This window comes from Bubalus kerabau, chromosome 20, assembly GCF_029407905.1.
Source record: "Bubalus kerabau isolate K-KA32 ecotype Philippines breed swamp buffalo chromosome 20, PCC_UOA_SB_1v2, whole genome shotgun sequence".
Taxonomy (NCBI): Eukaryota; Metazoa; Chordata; class Mammalia; order Artiodactyla; family Bovidae; genus Bubalus; species Bubalus kerabau.
In genome coordinates this window covers 14,964,114-14,985,624 of record NC_073643.1, presented here as the reverse complement: position 1 = coordinate 14,985,624, position 21,511 = coordinate 14,964,114, and the positions used below count along the sequence as shown (strand labels likewise).

The 21,511-nt window shown below is 43.6% G+C and overlaps 1 protein-coding gene across 1 annotated transcript in view; it reads right to left on the bottom strand.

Moving 5' to 3' along the window:
• Positions 1-435: 435 nt before the first annotated feature.
• Positions 436-21,511, bottom strand: part of ENTPD3 (ectonucleoside triphosphate diphosphohydrolase 3) — a 32,751-nt gene continuing 11,675 nt past the window's right edge. Inside the window, exons 3-10 of the mRNA XM_055557797.1 lie at positions 20,914-21,031; positions 12,257-12,407; positions 9,764-9,923; positions 8,577-8,810; positions 3,865-4,137; positions 3,592-3,702; positions 2,600-2,737; positions 436-842 (exon numbers count right to left, since the gene is read on the bottom strand). Of these exons, the coding sequence (XP_055413772.1) occupies positions 606-842; positions 2,600-2,737; positions 3,592-3,702; positions 3,865-4,137; positions 8,577-8,810; positions 9,764-9,923; positions 12,257-12,407; positions 20,914-21,031 (1,422 nt within the window). The 3' untranslated portion in view covers positions 436-605. The remainder of the gene's footprint in view (positions 843-2,599; positions 2,738-3,591; positions 3,703-3,864; positions 4,138-8,576; positions 8,811-9,763; positions 9,924-12,256; positions 12,408-20,913; positions 21,032-21,511) is intronic.

Below are 21,511 nucleotides of genomic sequence, written 5' to 3'. Positions count from 1 at the left end.
TTCAGGTTCTGCCTGCGTGGCAGAAGCTTGGCTGTGGCCACTGTCCTTGGGGGCGAAGGAGGATTTTCCCCCAGATACAATATTCTACCAAGCCGAGAGAGCTCAATGTTATTAATGGTTGTTAAGGAAATTCTTAGTTAAGGACCAATGAGAGGAAGCCATAAAATGAGATATTTGATTGGACCAGATGCTTACTAGACACCTGCCAATTTCCAATCCAACTGGGAGGACTATGGCATTTTTGAAGGAGGGAAAATGCAAACTGAGCCCTGAGGTCAACTCTTCCACATTCATCTGTCATCTTCTGAACTTACTCTTCCTGTGGGACACTTGGAATAAGGAGGCTGACCTTGATGGCCTGTCTCTCCTCTGTTCCCCAATAGGTCAGCTAGTGGGTGGCAGGGTCTCTGGCAGAGGAATGTGCACAGAACAGTTGAGGGACCTCCCAGGAGGTGTTTTGACATAAATCAGTATCTGAGAGGCACAGGACCTAGGCATTGGACTTTAGCTGTGTTTCCCGAAGATGGACATTTTGCTTGCATTGTCTGGTGCTCCCCAAGCTGGTTGGGGGCAGCTCTCAGGCTCTAGGAACCACTCTGTGAGGCTCACTCAGAGTCCACCATGTTGTCCAAGGCATGCTGGGAGCGCCTCTGATTCCTGGACAACACACACAAGTATACGAGATATGTCAGACACAGCAAGGCCACTGCGACAAAGAAGGAGAGGGTGCCCACGAAGGCAGATGGCTTGATGGGCAGGCGGATGAGGGGGCTTTCGGCTGGGATCTGGTTGGTCAGGCTGAGCATGTAGCCGAGAGACCAGGCTATGCTGCTGTTCCCCACCTGTGGAGTAGAGGAGATGGCTCACTTCTTGGACTGGACTTGAGGCCCAGATTATATCCCCAGGACACACCATGGTCACCCTCCTGAGACACCCCCAGGAACTGTGGCCTAAGGAGGTCAACGGACTTGCCTAAGTTCAGAAACTGCAGAGACTGATCTAGAACCCTGGTCATCATGACCACAAAGGCTTGAGTGCCCAACCTCCCACACTGCAGAGAACTAATCCTCACAGCCTCATCACAGCCAGCGTGAAGAGGGCACAGTTAACAGCAGTGGAAGTTTTTCAATCACTGGGTACATTAGTCTATAGCTAAAGAAAGAGGTGATGTATCTTTTACCAAACCCAGGACCAGTTTCTAGGAAAAGAAGGTCAGTCTAAGTGGGAAGCAGACTGTGTCAGTTCCATCTGGTTGTTCCATCAACTTTTGCCTGCATGGTTTTAGGTCATTTTGGAGATGTATAAATGTTTCACATTTGTAATCTTCCATCCTCTCTCTCTCTCACTGTGGTGTCTTCTCTTGTTGCGGAGCACAGACTCGAAGGTGCACAGGCTCAGTAGTTGTGGTGCGTGGACTTAGTTGCTCCTTGGCATGTGGAATCTTCCCAGACCAGGGATTGAACCCATGTCCCCTGCAGTGGCAGGTGGATTCTCATCTACTGAGCCACCAAGGAAATCCCCCACATATTTTGGATATAAATCTTTGTTTGGCAAATCTCCTGAAGTCTTTTTATATCCTCACATTTGAATACTGATTTGACTGATATTAAATTCTTTATAAATAAAAGAAAGGAACTTGAAACCTAGAATTATGTATCCCCCCAAATTGATATTTAATGGAAAATCATAATGTGCTTTCCTGGTAATTAGATTAATTAGAAACAAAGCTTGGAGAGTACATGCCACCAGCAGCCCTTATCTGTCTCCAGACATCCTTATTTTTTACGGCTGACTCAATTTTATCTATGTAAAAAAGTCACAAGCCTAATACTGGATGTTGCTTGCTTTAATCTAATTACTGCTGAAGCTCATATTGAACAGACTGACTCCAGACATACTTCAGGCTTTACATCTGCTATTCCTGAAATGAGAAAACCCTCCAAGAACCTGGGGAACAGAGTGCTGGATCGACACAGCAGCAAGGCTGAGTCCTGAAAGCAAAGTACAGAGGCGCCTCACCAGTCGGCTGTCATTCCAGCGTCAGACCATTCTGGACGCTTGAAAGTGAATACAGTGACCTCAGACTCATTCCAATATCAAATCCTTACTTAACGCTGCTAACTTAATCCCTGTGCTCTAAAGAATAGATCTCCCTCTGACATTTGTGTAAAGTGGAGATCAGTTAGTTACTATCCTCTTAACAAAACTGTATTTGAAGCTTCTTGTCAGGATAAAAAGTCTCAGTTCCTTAATATATTTATGGATTCACGCAACAGTATTTACCAAGAGCCTTCTATGTTCTCAGCCTTGTGTGAGTGCTAGGAATGTGAGGATGATCGAGCAAGTCCTGCCCGCACAGAGCTCCGAGTCCACAGTTCTTGGCTTCCTCAGCTCACATAGAAGGTTTCTGATGACCACTTCCTCTAAATTCTCCATTATCTCTTCTCATAAGCTCACCAGGGATCAAGCCTCGTTGGCTCCCATTCAGCAAGTTTAAATCCCCAATTCCCACTTATCCCCTACATTTCTTTCACACACATACAAACAAACATCTATTTTTGAGAGGAAGAAGAGGAAAACAATTTGTGCTTTGACTTACTTCCTTTTTAAAATGTATTTGGGGCCAGCTCTCCTCGGTGAATTTGTATCCACTTACAAGCAAATGGTAGATATAGTGGGCCGAGAAGCAGTAGGAGCGTGCATACTGCTCATCAAACTGGGGCAGCAGCAGTGGGAGCTGAAGGCAAGTTTGAAAAACAGGGAGGAGGCAGGTTTTAAAATGCGCATTTCAGAACAGCTTAGGTCACGGTCATATTTTAAAGAATCTTATCACCCAGAGAATTTAATCATTAAAATTACTATAAAATAATACAATGACAAAAAACCTGTTCATTTGTTTCATTTTTTAGATTCCACATATGTGTGATAAAGTACAGTATCTGTCTTCCTCCGTCTGACTTATTTCACTAAGCATAATACCCTCCAGGTCCACTCATGTTGCTAAAAATGGCACAATTTCATTCTTCTTAAAGGCTGAGTGATACTTCATTGTATATATACACCACATCTCGTATATTAAAAAAAAAAATCCCTTTACAACATAACCGAGTGGTAAAGAACGCGCCTGCCAATGCAGGAGACATAACAGATGCAGGTTTGATCCCTGGGTTGGGAAGATCCCCTGGAGAAGGAAATGGCAACCCACTCCAGTATTCTTGCCTGGAGAATCCCATAGATAGAGGAGCCTGGACAGTTCATAGGGTCACAAGAGTTGGACTGAAGCGACTTAGCATGCATACAATATCATGGAACAGCAATCTTAAGTTTATAGAGTGCTTGTTACATGCCAGACACTGTTATAAACATTGTGCCCATGTATAGAACATTTAATCTAATTACTGCAGTAATCCAATCACAACACAGCTGTGAGGTGGGGTTCCTTATTAATCTTACAGATGTGGTGAAGGAGAACAGCATAAAAGTCAAATTCAGAACATACATACACACGTACACACACACACAGGCGCAAATGAAATCTACTCTGCTCTACTGTTTTGTACCAATATGGATGCTTTTTCTTTAAATACTGACCTGATTCCAATTCTTTGAGCAAAAATTCCAGGTGCTCAAGTTGAAGGCGTGCAGAGAAAAGCTACCTGAAAGGTTGAAAGCATTGGCTGTATAGTAGAATCCTGCAAAAGCCTGTAAGGAAGTTGTACAGAAGGAAATCATTTCTCAGAATGCGAGATAATGAAGGTTTCAGGGCAGGGAATAAGAAAGCGGGAAACACCTCAGCAGAGGAAAGACAGGAAGGTGAGAAATAATCAGTAGGGGGAAAAGGAATCTCTGTTGTTTTGCTCTTACCACAAATGACCCTTTAACTCTTGGCTGATACACCCCATCAAAGGAACAAGCTTCGTGATCATGGCAAGCGCTGAAGTTGAATAGGGAAGCCACCTTTTCCCTACACAGTGATGGGTCCCCAGTTCCTTCAAAAGTGATGATGTTGTTGGGATTATATCTTTCAGGTCTCAGGTCCTCTGTACACAGGCTGCCAAACACCTGTGCCTCAGTGAAGGTGGTGATGTAATTCTGAGGGTAACAAGGGTTGGTGAGCGTGGTTTCAGTGGTATAATCCTGTAGGTAAAGAGTAAGCTGTTAGAAATCACTCTTGTGGAGATCCAAGTACTTTCCTTTTGCAAGTCCTCACTGTTGTTCCCCTCCAGTGCCAAGAGAGAAATGGGAAAAAGGCCATTATACGTCCGGTGGAAGGGGAGTCCCAGGTTGTCTAGATAACTCTACTTGGGGAGGGGGGATTATCACCCTGCACCAGGCACAATACCAGGCTGTGCTCCAGCACTTAGCACAGCTGCATGAAGCAGGGTTTATGAACTCCATTTTGATGAGAAAGCAAGATACGTTTAGGTTAATCAACCATTTTGAAGAGCATGTTATCTATCCATCTAAAAATAACAAGTAAAAAGGTACAAATAAAGGTATTGTGAAAATTAAGGCTCATTCCCACCCACTTTATCCACCCAGCTTCCCTCCCTGGAAGTAACCACTGTTGCCAGTTATAGTGCATTCTGACAGAGATTCTGTGTATACTTCTTCTATGCATGTGCAATTATGTTTTCTTTTCCCCTCTTTTTCTTTCTTTAAATTTTAAATCATAAATGGCAGTGCTCTATACACACCATTCTGTCCCTTGCATTAAGAATATATCTGAGATTTTCCTTTCATTGTCCATGTAAGAGTGACCTCTTCGTTTTACACTAGCTTCTTTCATGCTAGCTACCCAGAACTCCACTGTACAAATCAACTGTACTTTATTTAGGGAATCCCATCTAGAGGAAAATTTAGCTGGTTTCCAATCACGTGCCATTACAAAACAATGATGTAATAAATACCCTGTTACATAGAAATCTTCGATCTGTTTGTAATTTATTTGGTATTAAGATTGTGGTAGGGATTTGATTTTACTTTCTCCAGATGATTATCCAGTCTTCTATTTATGGTGAAAAATGTTCCCTTTATTTAATGCTAAATTCCAAAATGTGTTTGGTTCAATTTATGGGCTCTCTTTTCCAAGGAATTGAATTTGAACTCTGTGTAATTTCAAAGCTACTAAAGTGTATTTTAATCCTCTACAGTATAATCTTGGCCCAGAAAACACTTAGCTCAGCTCTCTTATTTTACTGCTGAGGAACCTGAGGTACACATCAAAATAATGTAATCATTTAATGAAAGGCAGTCGTAGGATTCTATGCAGAATCCTACAGAAGTCTAACACTCAGCTGATATGAGTGTCCTACAGAAAGATCTTAATATGACGGTGGAGGCAGCAAATGGGCCCCTTCTGCTTCAGTGGTGTGAAAAAGTCTATGGTGTTCAAAAGTTGTTATGTCTAATTTGTAACATATCACGTCATGGTCACCCTATGGCTGAAATAATCATTGAAAGAAAAAAAAATAAAATCAACAATTAATCATTTAGTTTCCCCCTCCAAATCTGACTTCTACTTTTTTAATAATTAAAATAAGTCATTTCTGGCCTGGCTTGGAGAAGAAGCAAAATAATGTAAATTATTTTTGGCTAGAAGAAGCTTAGTAAAGATTAATTCAGTTCTCTTTTTGGATCATGAATTATTTGTTAGAGCATTCCTGAAATGTAACTTGCCAATGTGCCAAGTTACTTAGTCCCTCAACATTTAATAAATCTTCCCTGAATTTAGTCTTTGCAGGGCATTAGCATGAAAGGGTCATGTACTTCCTTTGTAACTACACGACCAACATAGTTTTTCTTTTTAAATAATGTGTTTGGAATACTGCCTGTGCTTGTGCTCAGTCGCTCAGTCGTGTTCGACCCTTTGCAACCCCCATGGACTGTAGCTGGCCTGGCTCCTCCATCCATGGGATTTTCCAGGCAAGAATACTGGAGTGGGTTGTCATTTCCTCCTCCAGAGGATCTTCCCAACCCAGAGATCAAACCTGTGTCTCTTACGTCTCTTGCATTGGCAGGCGGGTTCTTTACCACTAGCACCACTTGGCAAGCCCATATATATACCATATGAAGCCAAATTTGTAAATACACATATTCTTGCATTAAAAAAGAACTGGAATAAAATGCAATAATATGTTAATGATGGTAATTCTAAGTTTTGTTGTTTATTATTTATATTCTTTATGTCTGTATTTTCTCTCCCTCCCCCTCACCGAATATGGGTTACTTTAAAACCAGAAGAAAAAAATCTTACTTAACAAGAAGAGAAAGTGAATACATGTCCCTAATGTCTAACATGCTATCAGAGTGAGACTTGAGCCTTGGGGTCACTGGAGACCCCTTAATTAAGAAAATAATTTGCAAAGTATCTATTGGTAGCTCAGATGGTAAAGAATCTGCCTGCAATGCATGAGACCTGAGTTCGATCCCTGGATCAGAAAGACCCCCTGGACTAGGAAATGGCAACCCATTCCAATATCCTTGCCTGGAGGATTCCATGGACAGAGGAGTCTGGCAGGCTACAGTCCATGGGGTTGCAAAGAGTTGGACACAACTGATTAACACTTTGACTTTTCATATATCTAGGTGTCACTCTCACCACACTCTGTAGCACTTTATATTTCAGTCCAGGAACTGAGACCTGGACTGGAAGCAATTACTCAGGCAGCGTTCATGATGCAATAGGCTTTGGGAACCTTTAAGCTGGGGTTTGGCAACACATCTTTGGAACATGAAAGTATTGACTAGGCAGGTCGGGACATGCATTTGTGGGTGATCCTCATCACACCTGGATCCTGCCCCACACATGAGTCAGAAGGCTTAGAGGGCAAAGCCACTCTCTCAGGCATCCACATGTTATCAGGCAAGTTGACGATGCCCCCTGTCCCTGTGAGTTGACTATATACAGTGAGAAGCAGGGGTGTCCCACCTCTGCCCCCAGACCTGGGCTCACACCTTGAGACCTGCATTCTCAAGTTCAAATGAGACCTCACCCAGGTGGAGTATTCACTTCTCTACTGTAGACTGTTAGGAACATAGGCAGTCATTCTTTAATAAATCTCATAGGAATGTGTGCACAAATATACATACACACACCCTCATGGCCAGCCAAATTTAAGAGATTAGCTTCTCAAACCTAGATTCACCCTGGGAAAAGGGTGATTTCCCCTGCCTCCCTTCTCCCATCTGAAGTCCAGAGGAGCCCTGCCCTCCCCGACCCACCCTGCACCCCTTCTAGGGCCAGAGCTGGAGGAAGGGGCCTTAAGTATTGCTAGAAATAAAAGGAGAGAGAAAAGAGTAGCCCAGTTAGAGAGGGTTGACTAAGCTCCCTGCGGGGTTTGGTTTGGCCGAGTGGGGGTGTGTATTTAGGAGTCTGGCCTGGGCACCAAGTCTCCTGAGCCATGGAGAAGTAGCTCAGGGCTGCCTGCAGGGCCCCTGCTCTGTCTTTCCCAGGAGTGCCCAGGCCCTCCCCAAAATACATGTGGCATACATGTGTGCTGGGGCTCCAGCCTTTCCTGTGAGGCTGAAAGAGAAGTTTTGGGAAGAGGGCCAGACCTGGAGGGTGAATTCTCACAATCCACCCTGCATGAATACTCAGTAAATGCAGGGATCTGAAGATGTGAGTTCTACTGATGACTCTTTGTAAACCAATCCAATTTTTCTACAGCTAGTGGCTGGGAAATACTGCTTCCCTCCTCATGACCAGAGTAAGCTGCAGTGGTGGGGGTTAACCTACTGATGCTGTGTCCACTACATTCAGAGGCTGACTCAGCCCCTGTGCCCTGCCCCAGGTCCCCTCAGAAGTCAGGATCTGTGGCCTCCGGTTGGCCTCATGCCCTTCCAGGAGATCAAGATTCCTTCCCTTCATTCTCCTTTCATCTTCATCTTCCCTTTTCAGCCATGGTCGAGATGGATGTCCCCTGAGCACTGGAGTTTGGGGCCCAGGGTCACATCCATGGTGCTAGTGCTCTCGCTGCCACAAACAGTACTCATGTCAACTTTATATTAGTGACAGCCTAACTGATGTCTGAAGTAGCCATCATATTTAGTTACCGTATAAATTACTGATCAATGTGATGGAATTCAGTTGCTCTAAGATCCCACCATATAAAGCACATTAAATCTGCCTAATACAGGCTCATCTAAAAGAAGCCTGAGCCTGGGGAGGTCCTCTACCCTCTCTGTTGTCAGCAAGCATTTCTCCTGTGACCAGGTTTATTATTTTGTCTGCACTCAGGGGAGTCTCTGCAATCTCCAGCTTCTTTAGCTACTAGTTTAAAGCAGTTTGTGTCCATAAAGGGATCCCAAGTCCTGAATCATTTATAAAACCTCTGGGGCTCTGGAATTGCCCTGGACTTCTGACTCAAATACACTGGAAATGGTCAATTTATCAGAGAGAGAGAGAGAAAGAGAGAGAGAAAGAGAATGCGTGGACCCCTACAAGTTAACAGGAAAATGCTGCTGTTTCCATCCACCTCCTAATTGGAATGGAAAGGACAGACCCCAGAAGGCAAGGCATCTTCCCCTCAGCCAAGACCCCTGAGGGAACACCTGTTGCCCCCTGGCTCAGGTACCTGAAGGAGGGTTGCCAGAAACCTCTTCTCAGCCTCGTTCCGGCCATAGCACTGGAAGCTGTGTGTGTAGAGCGTGTATTCATAGCCATACAGGGTCACCTTCATGATGTCACTGGTGTTCAGCCCCACCTTCTCTTCTGCTGCGAAGGATATTTGGGTGGAGGCACCACCCAAATCCAGGGCACCTGTGGTCTCCTTTCCACTTGGATGCACCCACATATGCCACAGGCTTTTCTACGCAGTTGGAAAGAGAAGCAAGAAAAAAGACCAAAGGTGCCATCTCTGACTGGCCAGGGCTCATCACCCAGGATCCATCTCTTATTGCTAAGAAGTATGACATGGGGTGCATTCAGGGCCAAATCTCTCCTTTGTTTCACAGGTGGTGAACTCAAATGCTTTCAGGGACTGGACAGGCAACATAAATGAATGAGTAGATTAGGTGTACACAACAGGGAATGGTGAGGACTGTGGCCATCTGGGGAATGCATGAGATATAGACTCTGTTCCAGTTGGTTGTTGGCATGCAGGAATGTGAGTCTGCTATGACCAGCTCTTCTAACTTTTGGAGAGTGAGGGAGTCCAGAAGAGGCTAGAATCATGGATTTCTACGGGAATTTTCCAAAATATTAACTAAATTAATTAACTTTAACTAAAAATATATTCAAGGGAGAAGAAAACAGGTCTTGGGCTGGACATGGTAGGTACCCTCAGTTTACACCCTCTGTGACACGGTGATTATCTTTCCGAGTCAGCTTTCCTCTGCACCAAAGGAACAGGGAGTGTAGAGACCGGAGTGTGAGACCTGAGGACACAGAGTGAGTGGGAAGAAGGCCGCGTGAGGGCTCTGTAAATTCCTGACGGCTACAGGGCTTCTTGGAAGCGTCATTCTCTAGTTGTATTTCAAAAGACGCATGGCCTACTGCAAGATTTAGATCCTCCCTCCCTCCTCAAATTTCTTGTTGGTTGGTAAAATGATATTCCCCCTCCCCCGTGCATTTGTCTTACTTAGTATCCAAGGCTTTGTCCCAGCTATACATGTCTTTTCTTGGCTATTGTATCACTGCTGTTTCCCTAAAGAAATGACACAGGACAGATGGCCCTGTCAGCATGCACCTCTGCTTAAGCTACCAACCCCAGGGGACAGAATAAACAGCGAGATTAAAAACCATGCATTTGTTTTCACACACCTCCAGGAAATTTCCCATTAAATAGTTGGCTGTAATCCATCCATATATCCCTTCCTCTTGCCCAGAAATGATTTGAGCATCCCTAAAATCAAAGGGCTGAGACTCGAAGTAGTTTTCAATGCTCTCAAGGACTTCATTAGCTGCTGTTTCGTTTTGCAACCTATGCAAGGCACAGAACACAAAAGGCTGAGTGCCCAGACAACAATCTTAAAATAACCTCCCCACTCCCTCAGGCAGAGACCGTTTTCCAGATGTAGGTAAGATACAGGAACCCCCTCTGCAAATTGAAGCTTCCCAGGCAACCATGAAGGCAGGCTGCACTTGTTACCTGTCAAACTGCCAAGCAGGGAAATAGCTACCAGTAAAAATATCACTTGTTCTCTCCTCCCTTACCTGTTTCTATTCTGCTGTCTAGCAACCAGCTAAAGAGCCTCCTACTCAATCACTGTTGCTCTGTCTCAGATCAGCAGAAGAAAGGAGATTAGTGAAGGCATAGGAGTAGCGTAAGTATTCACTTGGGGCACTATACAAAGAAACCCTCATCAGGCCAGAAGGATGGGGAGCTTAGGAGGGAGGTGGAAAGGAAGAGGGGTTTTTCGCTGTCCCTGCTTTGCTCTTTGGGAGGGCTTTGGCATGAGGGGATATGATGGCCATCATGGCTGCCACTGAATTGAAACCCTTTAGTGTGTGACCCATGGAGGAGTGGTGACATAGCATTCATATGACCCATGACATAGTGTATTTGTATCGCTCATCTATGCCGTTTTATGGAAGAAGGCTCACTTGGGACACTCTTTTCCCTTTCATCAGGGTTAAAGAAATTCGGGGGGCACTGGCTCACTCTTGGCTAAAGAAGAAAAAAGAGCAATGCTACAAGCTGAAGTCCATTCCAGTTCAGTAGCAATTTATCACTGCTTGGAAAATAATGAATAATTTTCTTAGTTTTATTAGTTTCCATCCCAGAGACTCAAATTATTGTTTTTTCTATATTTGACTTTTCTTGCAATTAAAATATCAACTAGTTCCTCAGAATAAATGGATCACCATCAGGAAGTTGTGAAAGAGTCACAAAGAATGTCAATATGTATTCAAGTGTAACATTCACCTTCTCGCTAAGGGGCAAACTTTCTATTTCATGTTTCTTTTTTCATGGCTATAAATTACAGAGCCTTTGAATGATTTCTCACTGAGAGGACTGGGAGAAAAAAGCAACCAAGACAAAGTTGACAAAATTGAGTTCTTTGCTTCCATTAGAAAGAAAAGACAGAAGGAAGGGATTTCTATATCATTTCTATTTCAGGTAAACACAGCAATCTTGAAAACACACTGCAGAATCCAAGAGTAAGGAAAGAAACCTGACTTCCTTCCACATTCTACTTGATAAACCAGGACATATGAATAGAAAAAAATGAGAGAAAAACTACAGGGAAAAGGCTCAATCCAACTGAAAGTGCTTCATGATCTTTTTGATTATCATCTGAAAGCAACTCTGTTTGTTCCCTTGAAGTTTCTGCATGTGGTGAAGAAAATACATGTAATTTTACATTCCTAGGATCATAGACAAAGTGACTTTGCAACCAAATGAGTGTCATCGTTTGGGGAGAAAGCCTTATTTTCAAAGTTTAGGGCAGCATCTGCCCTTTAATTTCGGTAGTTTTAAGTTTGATGGGTTTTTAAAAAACTGTTTTTCTTTTATTTCAAGGTCAAGGAAATATTATCATGGAGAAAAAAAATGAGAAAGGACATTCAAAAACAATACAATGGGGCTAAAAGTCATGGCTGAAAATTTAGAAGGAACTGCTTAATTGAATGAAATGAGATGTTTATTTTTTATAGTAACTCCAAAGGCCTTGGGGCGAGGAACAGAATTCCCATTATTTGAAAGCAGGTATTTTGGTGACATTTTGTATGCGGATAGAAGCTAAATAGCTTAGTAGTATAGTGGCTTACATTTAGTGGAACTGGTTGTGCACAGGTATTAAAATTGTTATTTAGTCGCTCAGTTGTGTTCTACTCTTTTATGACCCAATGGACTGTGGCCTGTCATGCTCCTCTGTCCGTGGAATTTCCCAGGCAAGAATACTGGAGGGGGTTGCTATGCCCTTCTCCAGGGGACCTCCTCAGATCAGGGATCAAACCTGAGTCTCCTGCACTGGCAGGCTGATTCTTTACCACTGAGCCACCAGGGAAATCCCTGGTGGTCAAAAACAGTTTCTACTTTTCAAGAAAACTAGAGGTACATCCCATGACTAGATTTCATGTTACTTTCCTTTTTTTTCAGAGTTCTCAATAAAATCACCATGGGGAAGGGAATCAAATATAGAACTGTTTCTTTCTGAATATTAAGACTAAAAGTTTCCCAACTTTTAAAGCCTAAATTTATGGCAGAATATGGGATTCTTTCCCAGAAATACAGTTATATTCTTGGAAAGGTTCAACACATTTCTGGCTGTGTTGGTCCAATGCGCTCCTCTGTGCCATTTGAGCTCTCACCTCAGTAATCGCATCCCAGCTGTGGCCCCCAGGTAAACGCAGGTGGATCCATGGAGACCGACTGGAATGTGCCCCTTGACTTTTTGCATGCAATCCTCAAAGGCTTTGGGGGCATCTTGGGGGTTTTCCGCATAGTTGGAGATCCCAGAGCCTGAAGAGCAAGCATTCATCACTTCTTAGCATTCCCAGGAACCAACAAGAGCCATACGACTTTTAAATAAAGCAAATCAGCTCTGGAAATTAATGGGTTTTTGTAGGGGATTGAAAACAGTGTATGTGCTAAGTTCCATGTGGCCACATAGATGAGTCAATTCCCAAAATGTAGAAGGAAAGAATTACAAAGGTGAAAAAAAATGAGCTGAGACCTGCTTTGAAAAAAGGTTCTCATTACAGAAATTTCAAATATAAATAAAAGTAGAGAGAAGAGTACAACAAACCCATGCACCCATCTTCCAGTTTTAACAGTGATCAATCTTGCCCCATCTGCACTCCCCCAGTCTCTCCTCATGAAGCAGACTGCAGACATGGTATCATTTCATTCTATAAATATTTCAGTATGTATCATTAAAAGATAAGACGTCTTTTAAAGAAACATAACCATAGTCTCATTAGTCTATCTAAAAGTTTAAAAAATAATCACTTAATATAATTAAATATCTAATTAAGATTCACATTTCCTCCATATTCATATATTTTCTCTCCCTCTACCTTGCCTGGAGAATCCCAGGGATGGGGGAGCCTGGTGGGCTGCTGTCTATGGGGTCGCACAGAGTCGGACACGACTGAAGTGACTTAGCAGTAGCAGTCTACCTTTCTCTATCTAATTTGTTTGAATTAGGGCCCCAATAAATTCCATCCATTATAATTGGTTGCCATGTCATTTAAGTCTCCTTTAATATATAGATTCTGCCCTCTCTTTCTAATTTTTCTTTGTAATTAAACACTTTTTCCCTTGCAATTTCATTTGTCCTATAGTTTCCTAAAGTCTAGAGTTTGCTGACCGCATCTCCATGGTTCATTTAATATGTTATTTGGTTTCAGTGTTTTCTATAAATTGGTAACTGAACACAGAGGCTTAATCAGATTCAGGTCTGAACTTTTTCAGAAAGAGTAATTTGTAGGGATGTGCATTTCCAATAAGAGGCACAAGCATCTGGTTGTTTCTCTCTGTGCAATGATCATTGCTTAGATCCATTAGCCTATTAGGGTTTGTGAAATGGTGATATTTTATTGCCATCATTCTTGTTTCACTTTTTATCTAAAATGCTTTTAAAAGAAGAAAACTTCCCCATCATTAACTACTTGGTTACCCTATAATACAGTTTGTACAGGGAAGGCTGGATAGATATGTGCTTGATTCTTTCCCTTTATTTACCAGCTTAAAAAATATTGATTGTAGACTTCCCTGGCAGTCCAGTGGTTGACTCCACGCTTCCAATGTAGGGGGCGGAGGTTCAGTCCCTGGTTGGGGAGCTAATATCCCACATGCCACGTGACCAAATAAATTTAAAAAATTTATATATATGCTATATATATATATATATATATATATATATATATATAGTATATTGCACCTCCATTATCTTCTTAACTTAACCAATGAGGGATTTTACTTGTTTGTTTAATATCTTTAAGGGCTTATGAATCTACAGATACGTTTGATATGTAATATTGCAGTTATTATTCTTATTGATGGCCCATTTTTATCCAGTGGTGCTTTCTTCAGTCTGGCAGCTGTCCTTTTGACATGATCCCAGAAACCTTTAAGAACTTCTCTGCTTTCTGATATAATGAGATGTATCAATGACCTATATACTTCCTGCCCTAGATCTGGAATCTGCCATTTCTCCAAGAAATCCTGATTTCTTTTACTAAGTAATGGTATCTGCTGCTGCTGCTAAGTCGCTTCAGTCGTGTCCGACTCTGTGCGACCCCATAGACGGCAGCCCAACAGGCTCCTCCGTCCCTGGGATTCTCCAGTCAAGAACACTGGAGTGGGTTGCCATTTCCTTCCCCAATGCATGAAAGTGAAAAGTGAAAGTGAAGTCGCTCAGTCATGTCCAACTCCTAGCGACCCCATGGACTGCAGCCCACCAGGCTCCTCCGTCCCTGGGATTTTCCAGGCAAGAGTACTGGAGTGGGGTGCCATCACCTTCACCAGAGTAATGGTATCTAGAATCCAAAATTTAGAAGTTAGGGTGCTCATTGCAAGCCTTTTCAGAAGACAGACCTAGAGAAAACTTTATTTCAAGAGAAAACATGTCATGAATTCTTAGTGGTATTTCTAATTCAGAACTTCAATTTTTCCCTTGAATTCACTGATCTTGTATCTTTATCTTCCTTTTCCTATGCTAAAAATCCTGTTCCCCAGCCCCTCCAACTTAATAACTCATTTGCTTTATGAGTCTCAGTATGACAGTGACAGGGCCAGCACTACCACCAGCTGTAGGATTATTGAAAACAATTTAAATTTTTTTGAAGTTCTTTTTGTCCTTAGGGTATATATCCTGTTAGGCATATACAAGTGTCCATAAACCAAGTCTTCTTGAAATACATACATACTGATTTGTCTCCAGATGGTCTATGGCTGCTTTCATGCTAAAGTAGGAGAGTTAAATGGTTACAACAGAGATCACGTGGCCAACAAATGAAAAATATTTATCCTCTAGCTCTTTACAGAAAAAGTTTGCTGACTTTTTCTGAAAGTTTGCTGAAAAGTCCCCTGACTTAGATGCTTTTTTGGCACCTCGAACTTAATATATTCAAAACCAGATTCCTTAATCCGTGCCACAGCCCCAACCCCCAGTGTTGCCCCCTCTCAGGAGACAGTACCTTCATGCACACAGTCACTCAGGTCAGAACTGACGCTCAGGTACCATCAGCCAGGATGCCATACATTAAAACGATAGTAAAATGTTGGCTCTACTTCCAAAATATGGCTCCAATCTCAGCACTTCTCACTCCTTCCCCAGAACCATTGTCAATCAGCGTTTCTCAGCCTCCGCACTACTGACCTTTTGGGCTGGATTGTTCTTTTTTGTGGGGACTGTTCTGCAAGTCGTGCAATGGTTAGCAGCATCCTTGTTCTCTACCACTAGACGCCAGCAGCACCACACACCCCAGCTGTGAAAACCAAAAATGTCCCCAGAGGGACTTCCCTGGTGGTCCAGTGGCTAAGACTCCATGCTCCCAACGCAGGGGTCCTGGGTTCGATCCCTAGTCAGGGAACTAAGATTCCCACGTGCCACAACTAAGACCTGGTGCAGCCAAATAAATTCATTAAGTACATAAAAATAATTTAAAAATAATGTCCCCAGATATCAACAAATGTTCCCTGGGGGACAAAATTGCCCCATGTTGAGAAGCACGTGTCTAGGCTAGACCACCCAAACATCACCTCCCACTTGCACTGCTCTAGTAACCCTGGTTTCCCTGCCTCTAATCTTAGTCTCTTGACTACATGTTCTACGTTGACAGAGTGATCTGTTAAAATGATGTCATCTCATGTTAGCTCCCTGGTCAGAATCTCCTAATGGGTTCCCAATATACTTTGAACAAAATTCATTTGAGTAGAAGTCAAACCCCTTACTGCATCTCAAGGTCCTCCCTGAGCTGGCCTCTGCGACAGCTCCAGCCTCATTTCCCACTGGAATCTCTTACTCGTTCTGCTCCAGTCACACTGGCCCCTTTGCTTTTCCTAGAAAATGCTGAGCCGCTGCCACCCATGGTCTTTTCTCTTGCCGTGCCCTCTGCTAGCACGCTCTTCCCTCAAACATATGCATGGCTCACCCCCTCATCTCACTTTGGTCTCCGCTTAGCTGTCACCTTCTTTGCTCTCCCATGAAATTGCATGATTACTCTCTATCCACCTAGCTGGCTTACTTTCTCTTCACAGCATTTCTGACTGACATCATATACCCATTTGTTTGCTGTCTCTCCTTCATTAGACTGTAAGTTCTGTAACAGTAGAGACTTTGTACATTTTGGTTATTTTAGAATTCCCAGTGTCAAGAACAGTTATTGGCAAATAGCAAGTACCCAAATAAATACTTATTAAGTATATGAATCAATCCATCAGTGAGATTTTCAGATCAGCCCACCACACTAGAGGAAGGGGATTGTGTAGTTCAATCTGGAGCAAACAAAATATATTTCTGCAAGAGCTGATCTCTGGACAGGAACTGGTTAGGAGCCTTGCTAGAATGTTGAAATGTGGGGTATTTGAGCATGTCCCTCAGGGACCTATTTTCATAAGGTTCCCTTAAGCCTCCCAGAGGGAAAAGGAGATTGGGTTCACAGGCTCATGGAATACTGGGACACTCCAACGAAAGAGCTAAAACTGCTATTCCAATCTGAGAAGAGAGGGTTGGACAGCTGGCATAAGACTTACTTGAGGTGGGACAGGAGCAAAAGACATGTTCTGAGCAAAAGATGGTTTTCAACACTATAGTGACCTGGTCCCTAGAGCAACTTTTTAAGGTATTTCAATGGAGATGGTTAAGTCTAGTCTCAGTGGAGTTGAAAATTTTTTAACTGCTGGTGTAAAGGGAAAACATGACTGTCACCTCTGAGAAAAGGCAGCAGGAAGCCTGAGCAGTGCATCCTACACAAGAGATGAGGGACAGGCAAGGGACCAGTGACCCTCAGAGAATGGCTTTAAAATAAGCAGCCAGAGCCACAGACACCGGCATGGCACCCAGGAGCTAAGGCAGCACCCACTGAGCTCACAGAAAACAGCAGCGCCTGAGGGCGGACGCCCACCACGAATGCCCTGAGAAAGGTTTTTCTAAGGCCCTGGGCGTTCAGGAAACACTGCTAGGCAAGCAAACATTCACCACTCCCTCACACTGGCCGAGGCAGGGGAGTCCTGGGGAAATCTGCAACTGAGAAACTAGAAACCCAAATTATGCTTGGCGAAGCCACTTGTCTTCCAGTGGATGACACTTGCCAAACTTCAGCTCTGTTTTTTGAGCTGTAGTTTGTGGTCTTCTGGTCATTCCAAGTATATATGGATCCCTGAGGCTACTGTGATCAAAGAGAGAAGATCCATTTATGGATGTGGTGTGGGCTCCATGACCCTGCCCCTCCCCTAAATCACATCCAGGGTGGGCCAAGGGCCCCCGCCTCTGAGAGACTGCCTGGGTCCCTCCCCACGAAAGTGCCACCTGTTCCTGCAGTTTGAGGCCATCACGACTGACTTGGCTGAACTGTCCTCCCAGGGGTAGAGGCAGATCTTACAACTATGTTAGAACAGCCTTTTAGCAAGAATATCCACTGGGAATTCTAAAGTGTGGTGCCACGTAATTAATAGCTAACAATTATTGAGTGCCTACTGTATTATTGAGTGCCTACTGTATGCCAGGTCTTTGCTACCTGCTTTATATGTGCTGGTGCTCAGTTGCTGAGTTGTGTCTGACTCTTTGTGACCTCATGGACTGTAGCCCGCCAGGCTCTCGGGAAGACCCCCTGAAGGAAGAAATGGCAGCCCACTCCAGTATTCTTGCTTGAAAAATCCCATGGACCTGCTTTATACATATTATGTCATTTAATCCAAATCATTCCTGTGGGGTGGGTATTACTGTTACTCTGCCTTTTATTTTAGTCAAGATGCAGAGAGCTCAGATGAGTCTCCAGAGCTCTCATAGTATGAGGGTGACGTCTTAGTCACTGTCCGACATTATCATCTCTGCTTGGAGTGGCTGGTCTGTCTTTCCTAAAAAAGCGTCCTGTTGCCTGCTTCAGAGTGAAGAAATAGCTCAGAAGTTAGGAGAACAGAGATGGCTCTCTGGCTGAAGTTTCAGAAAGGCCGCTGTTGCTGGTGAGCTGCAGGTAACGATGCAAGCAGCGCTCAGACGACATGGAAGTCCCCTATTGTGAGGAGCCCAGAGAAGTGCCGCACAGATGCCCCTTCAAATAAAGGCTTAGTGTCCAGATGTTAGTTCCTTCGGGGTTTTCTTTAGCTGCAGAAAACTGTCTTGGTCAATACTTTCTTCCCAGCTGGCAACATCCAATAACTGACAGTGACAGGAGGAATCACATCCAGTCATTTCCGACCATTTATACCCAGTGCTGCTGCTGCTACTGCTGCTAAGTCACTTCAGTCGTCTCCGACTCTGTGCGACCCCATAGACGGCGGCCCACCACGCTCCCCCATCCCTGGGATTCTCCAGGCAAGAACACCCAGTGCAGGGCACCTCTAATTGGCTGGAGCTCTGCTACGCCTGAGTTGCAATCTGACTTCTCTTTCTGTGCAATCCTCCTCTTTCTGCCTCCTTTCCACAGATGTGGATCACTCATCACTCCCTTGCACCCCAGCCTCTGTCTACACGTCTGCTTCTTAAGACCCTAAGTGACACCTATGTCCCAGGGTCAGCAAGCTCCTGGCTGCCCTCCGTGGAAGGGCAGATGATCAGAATGCACCCTGGTTATCCAGAGACAACTCCTGGTCTCTCTACGGGAAAGCTAATTCTGCTTCCCAACATTTTCTATACCACAATCTGCAAGAGAGTATTCTATTTGAGCAGCTTATTGAGGGAAATGAAGGAAGTTGCTTGGGGTGACTGGCCCAGAGTCTAACTCATCCTCTAGGCTGAGGGTATCCCTGTAACCTATTGTGTACACTCGTTGGGAAGATCCAGGCCAAGTCAAAAATCATAGTGCTCTAAAGAGGGTAGCACATACATATACATTCACTAACTGGGCTTGATTATGTGGCCTAAAGACTTAATTGTAAGAGGCAAATTTATAAAACTTTTTTGTTTTGATTGTGCCACATGGCCTGAACCCGTGACCCCTGCAGTGGAAGCATGGAGCCTTAACCACTGGACCGCCAGAGAAGTCCAAAACTTTTGATAGAAAAATATCTTTATGACTTCAAGTTAGGGAAGGATTTCTTAAATAAAACATACAAAAGAACAAATGAAAAGGGAGAAGACTGATAACTGTACCTTCGTAAAAATTGAGAACTTTTATTTGTCAAAAGGCATCATGAAAAACTAAAAAGACAAACCATAAACTGTGAGAGAGATTAGCAACAATATAATAATAATATAGCAAAGCATTCATATTTGGAAATAAAGACAAAGGATTCCATACTCAATAGGAAAATGTCAAGCAATTCAGTAGAAAAATGAGCAAAAGACATGAACAGGCATTTCACAGAAACAGAAATAGTCATAAATATATAAAAGGATACTTAACCTTATTAGTAACCAGGGAAAGACAAATATCCCTCAACAGGGAAAAATGAACCAGGTACTCATAGCAACAGAGATGGATTTTAAAATCCAAGTGGTAGTGAACAAAGCAAATTACAGAATAAATGTTTGCTTCCAATTGTATAAATATGCGCTTGATTCCTTTTCCAAAACCAGGAAAAACTAAATGCATAAGGACAAAACTATAAAAAAAGAACAAGTAAATAGTCAACATAACATTCAGGATATATTGTGGAGGAAGCAGGAAGCGCATGGAGGGTCATTAAAGACACTGATAACGTTCTGTTTCAGAGTTGGCAGCTCCTTAGCCATATACAGTTCGCCACTTTCTTTTATACAGCCTATGAACTGAGATATTCATGCATTATTTTTAGATGGTGTTGAACATTTTTTTAAATAATATTTTGTGACATTTGAGAATTATTTGAAATTCAGAATTTCAGGGTCCATAAAGAAAGCTTTACTGGAACAGAGCCACACAAGCCTGTTTGTTTACAGATGGTCCATCTCTCTCTCTCTTTTTACCCTCCCCTCCCACCATACACAGCCAACTGGAATATAATTTTCCTGCTGCTGCTGCTGCTAAGTCGCTTCAGTCATGTCTGACTCTGTGCGACCCCATAGACGGCAGCCCACCAGGCTCCCCCGTCCCTGGGATTCTCCAGGCAAGAACACTGGAGTGGGTTGCCATTTCCTTTTCCAATGCATGAAAGTGAAAAGTGAAAGTGAAGTCGCTCAGTCGTGTTCGACTCTTAGTGACCCCATGGACTACAGCCCATCAGGCCCTCCGTCCATGGGATTTTCCAGGCAAGAGTACTGGAGTGGGGTGCCATTGCTTTCATGAGTTTCTCACGTTTCTACATGTCTTATGAGCAGAGGCACTCACTGCTGTTGTTCTGGACTATCTGTTCAGGGATATTTGCATAATGAACAGGCTAAGAAGATACGGATAGTGTTTCCCTCCAGAGCAAGGCAGGTGCCCATTATAAATCTTTCAGGTTCTCCAATCTCAGGGTTCCTTTTTGGTAATACAACCCACAGTGCAAGCAGGTACCATCTGGCGCTCTCTACACATCACCCTGTGCAAATTGGAGCTCAGAGAACCAGGACAAGAAAACGCTAATCCTCGGGCATTTGTGTGAGCAATAAACTCTCCTGTGTTTATCACAGGAGTTTTGGGTCTTTCACCAGCATCCGTATCACACCAGTCACAGTTCTTGACACCCCTGCCTTCTGTTTTACAGATGAGAAATCTGAAATCCAGAGAAGGGAAGGGGCTAGCCTAAGGTCACCGTACTGAAGAGTAGCAGCGCTAACAAGAGGTCTCATATTTCCCTGACACCCAGCCCAGTGCTCACTCCTCGCCTCCAGGCAGTATTTCAGGACCCCTGCAGGCCTCCAAAGGACATTAGGACTCTCCCTTCTTCCCTTGGGCCTTACCTTTCACGTTGCATTTGAAGGTTTGACTGACCACTCCAGTATTATTCGCCTTCTCTGCTGGCCATTGATACACATAGATTGTGGTTCTGGAAGACCCGGCATCAAGTACAATTCCATACTGAATAAAAGGGGGGACGAGAGTTAATTACAGGCTCAGCCTCTCTGAGGACCCCTTTTCCCAGAGAACCACTGAGAACCCTGAGTCGTCCCAAGAGTTTAACCCACACTGCTTCCTTTATATAGAACCTGACCAAGAAGAAAAAACTATTTTCTCCAAACCAACTTTGTTTCTGTAGACTGGAGGGAGGGGTGGGGCGGAGGTGGGTCAGGTGTTCTAGGCCACAGTTCTCAGCCTTGGTTCACAGTGGAATCACTTAGGGAGCTTTTGAAGCTCCCAATACCAAGGCTACACCCGAGACTCATTAAATCAGAATCTCTGTCAATCGACCCAGGCACAAACAGTTCTTAAAGCTCCCGTGGTGATTCCGATATGCAGCCAAGGTTAAAGATGAGTACCCCAAAGATTGTGCATGCAAAGACAATCTCCTGATTTCTCTTCATCCAGATTCCGCAGGGTGGAGGTGGGGGAGGTCAGAAG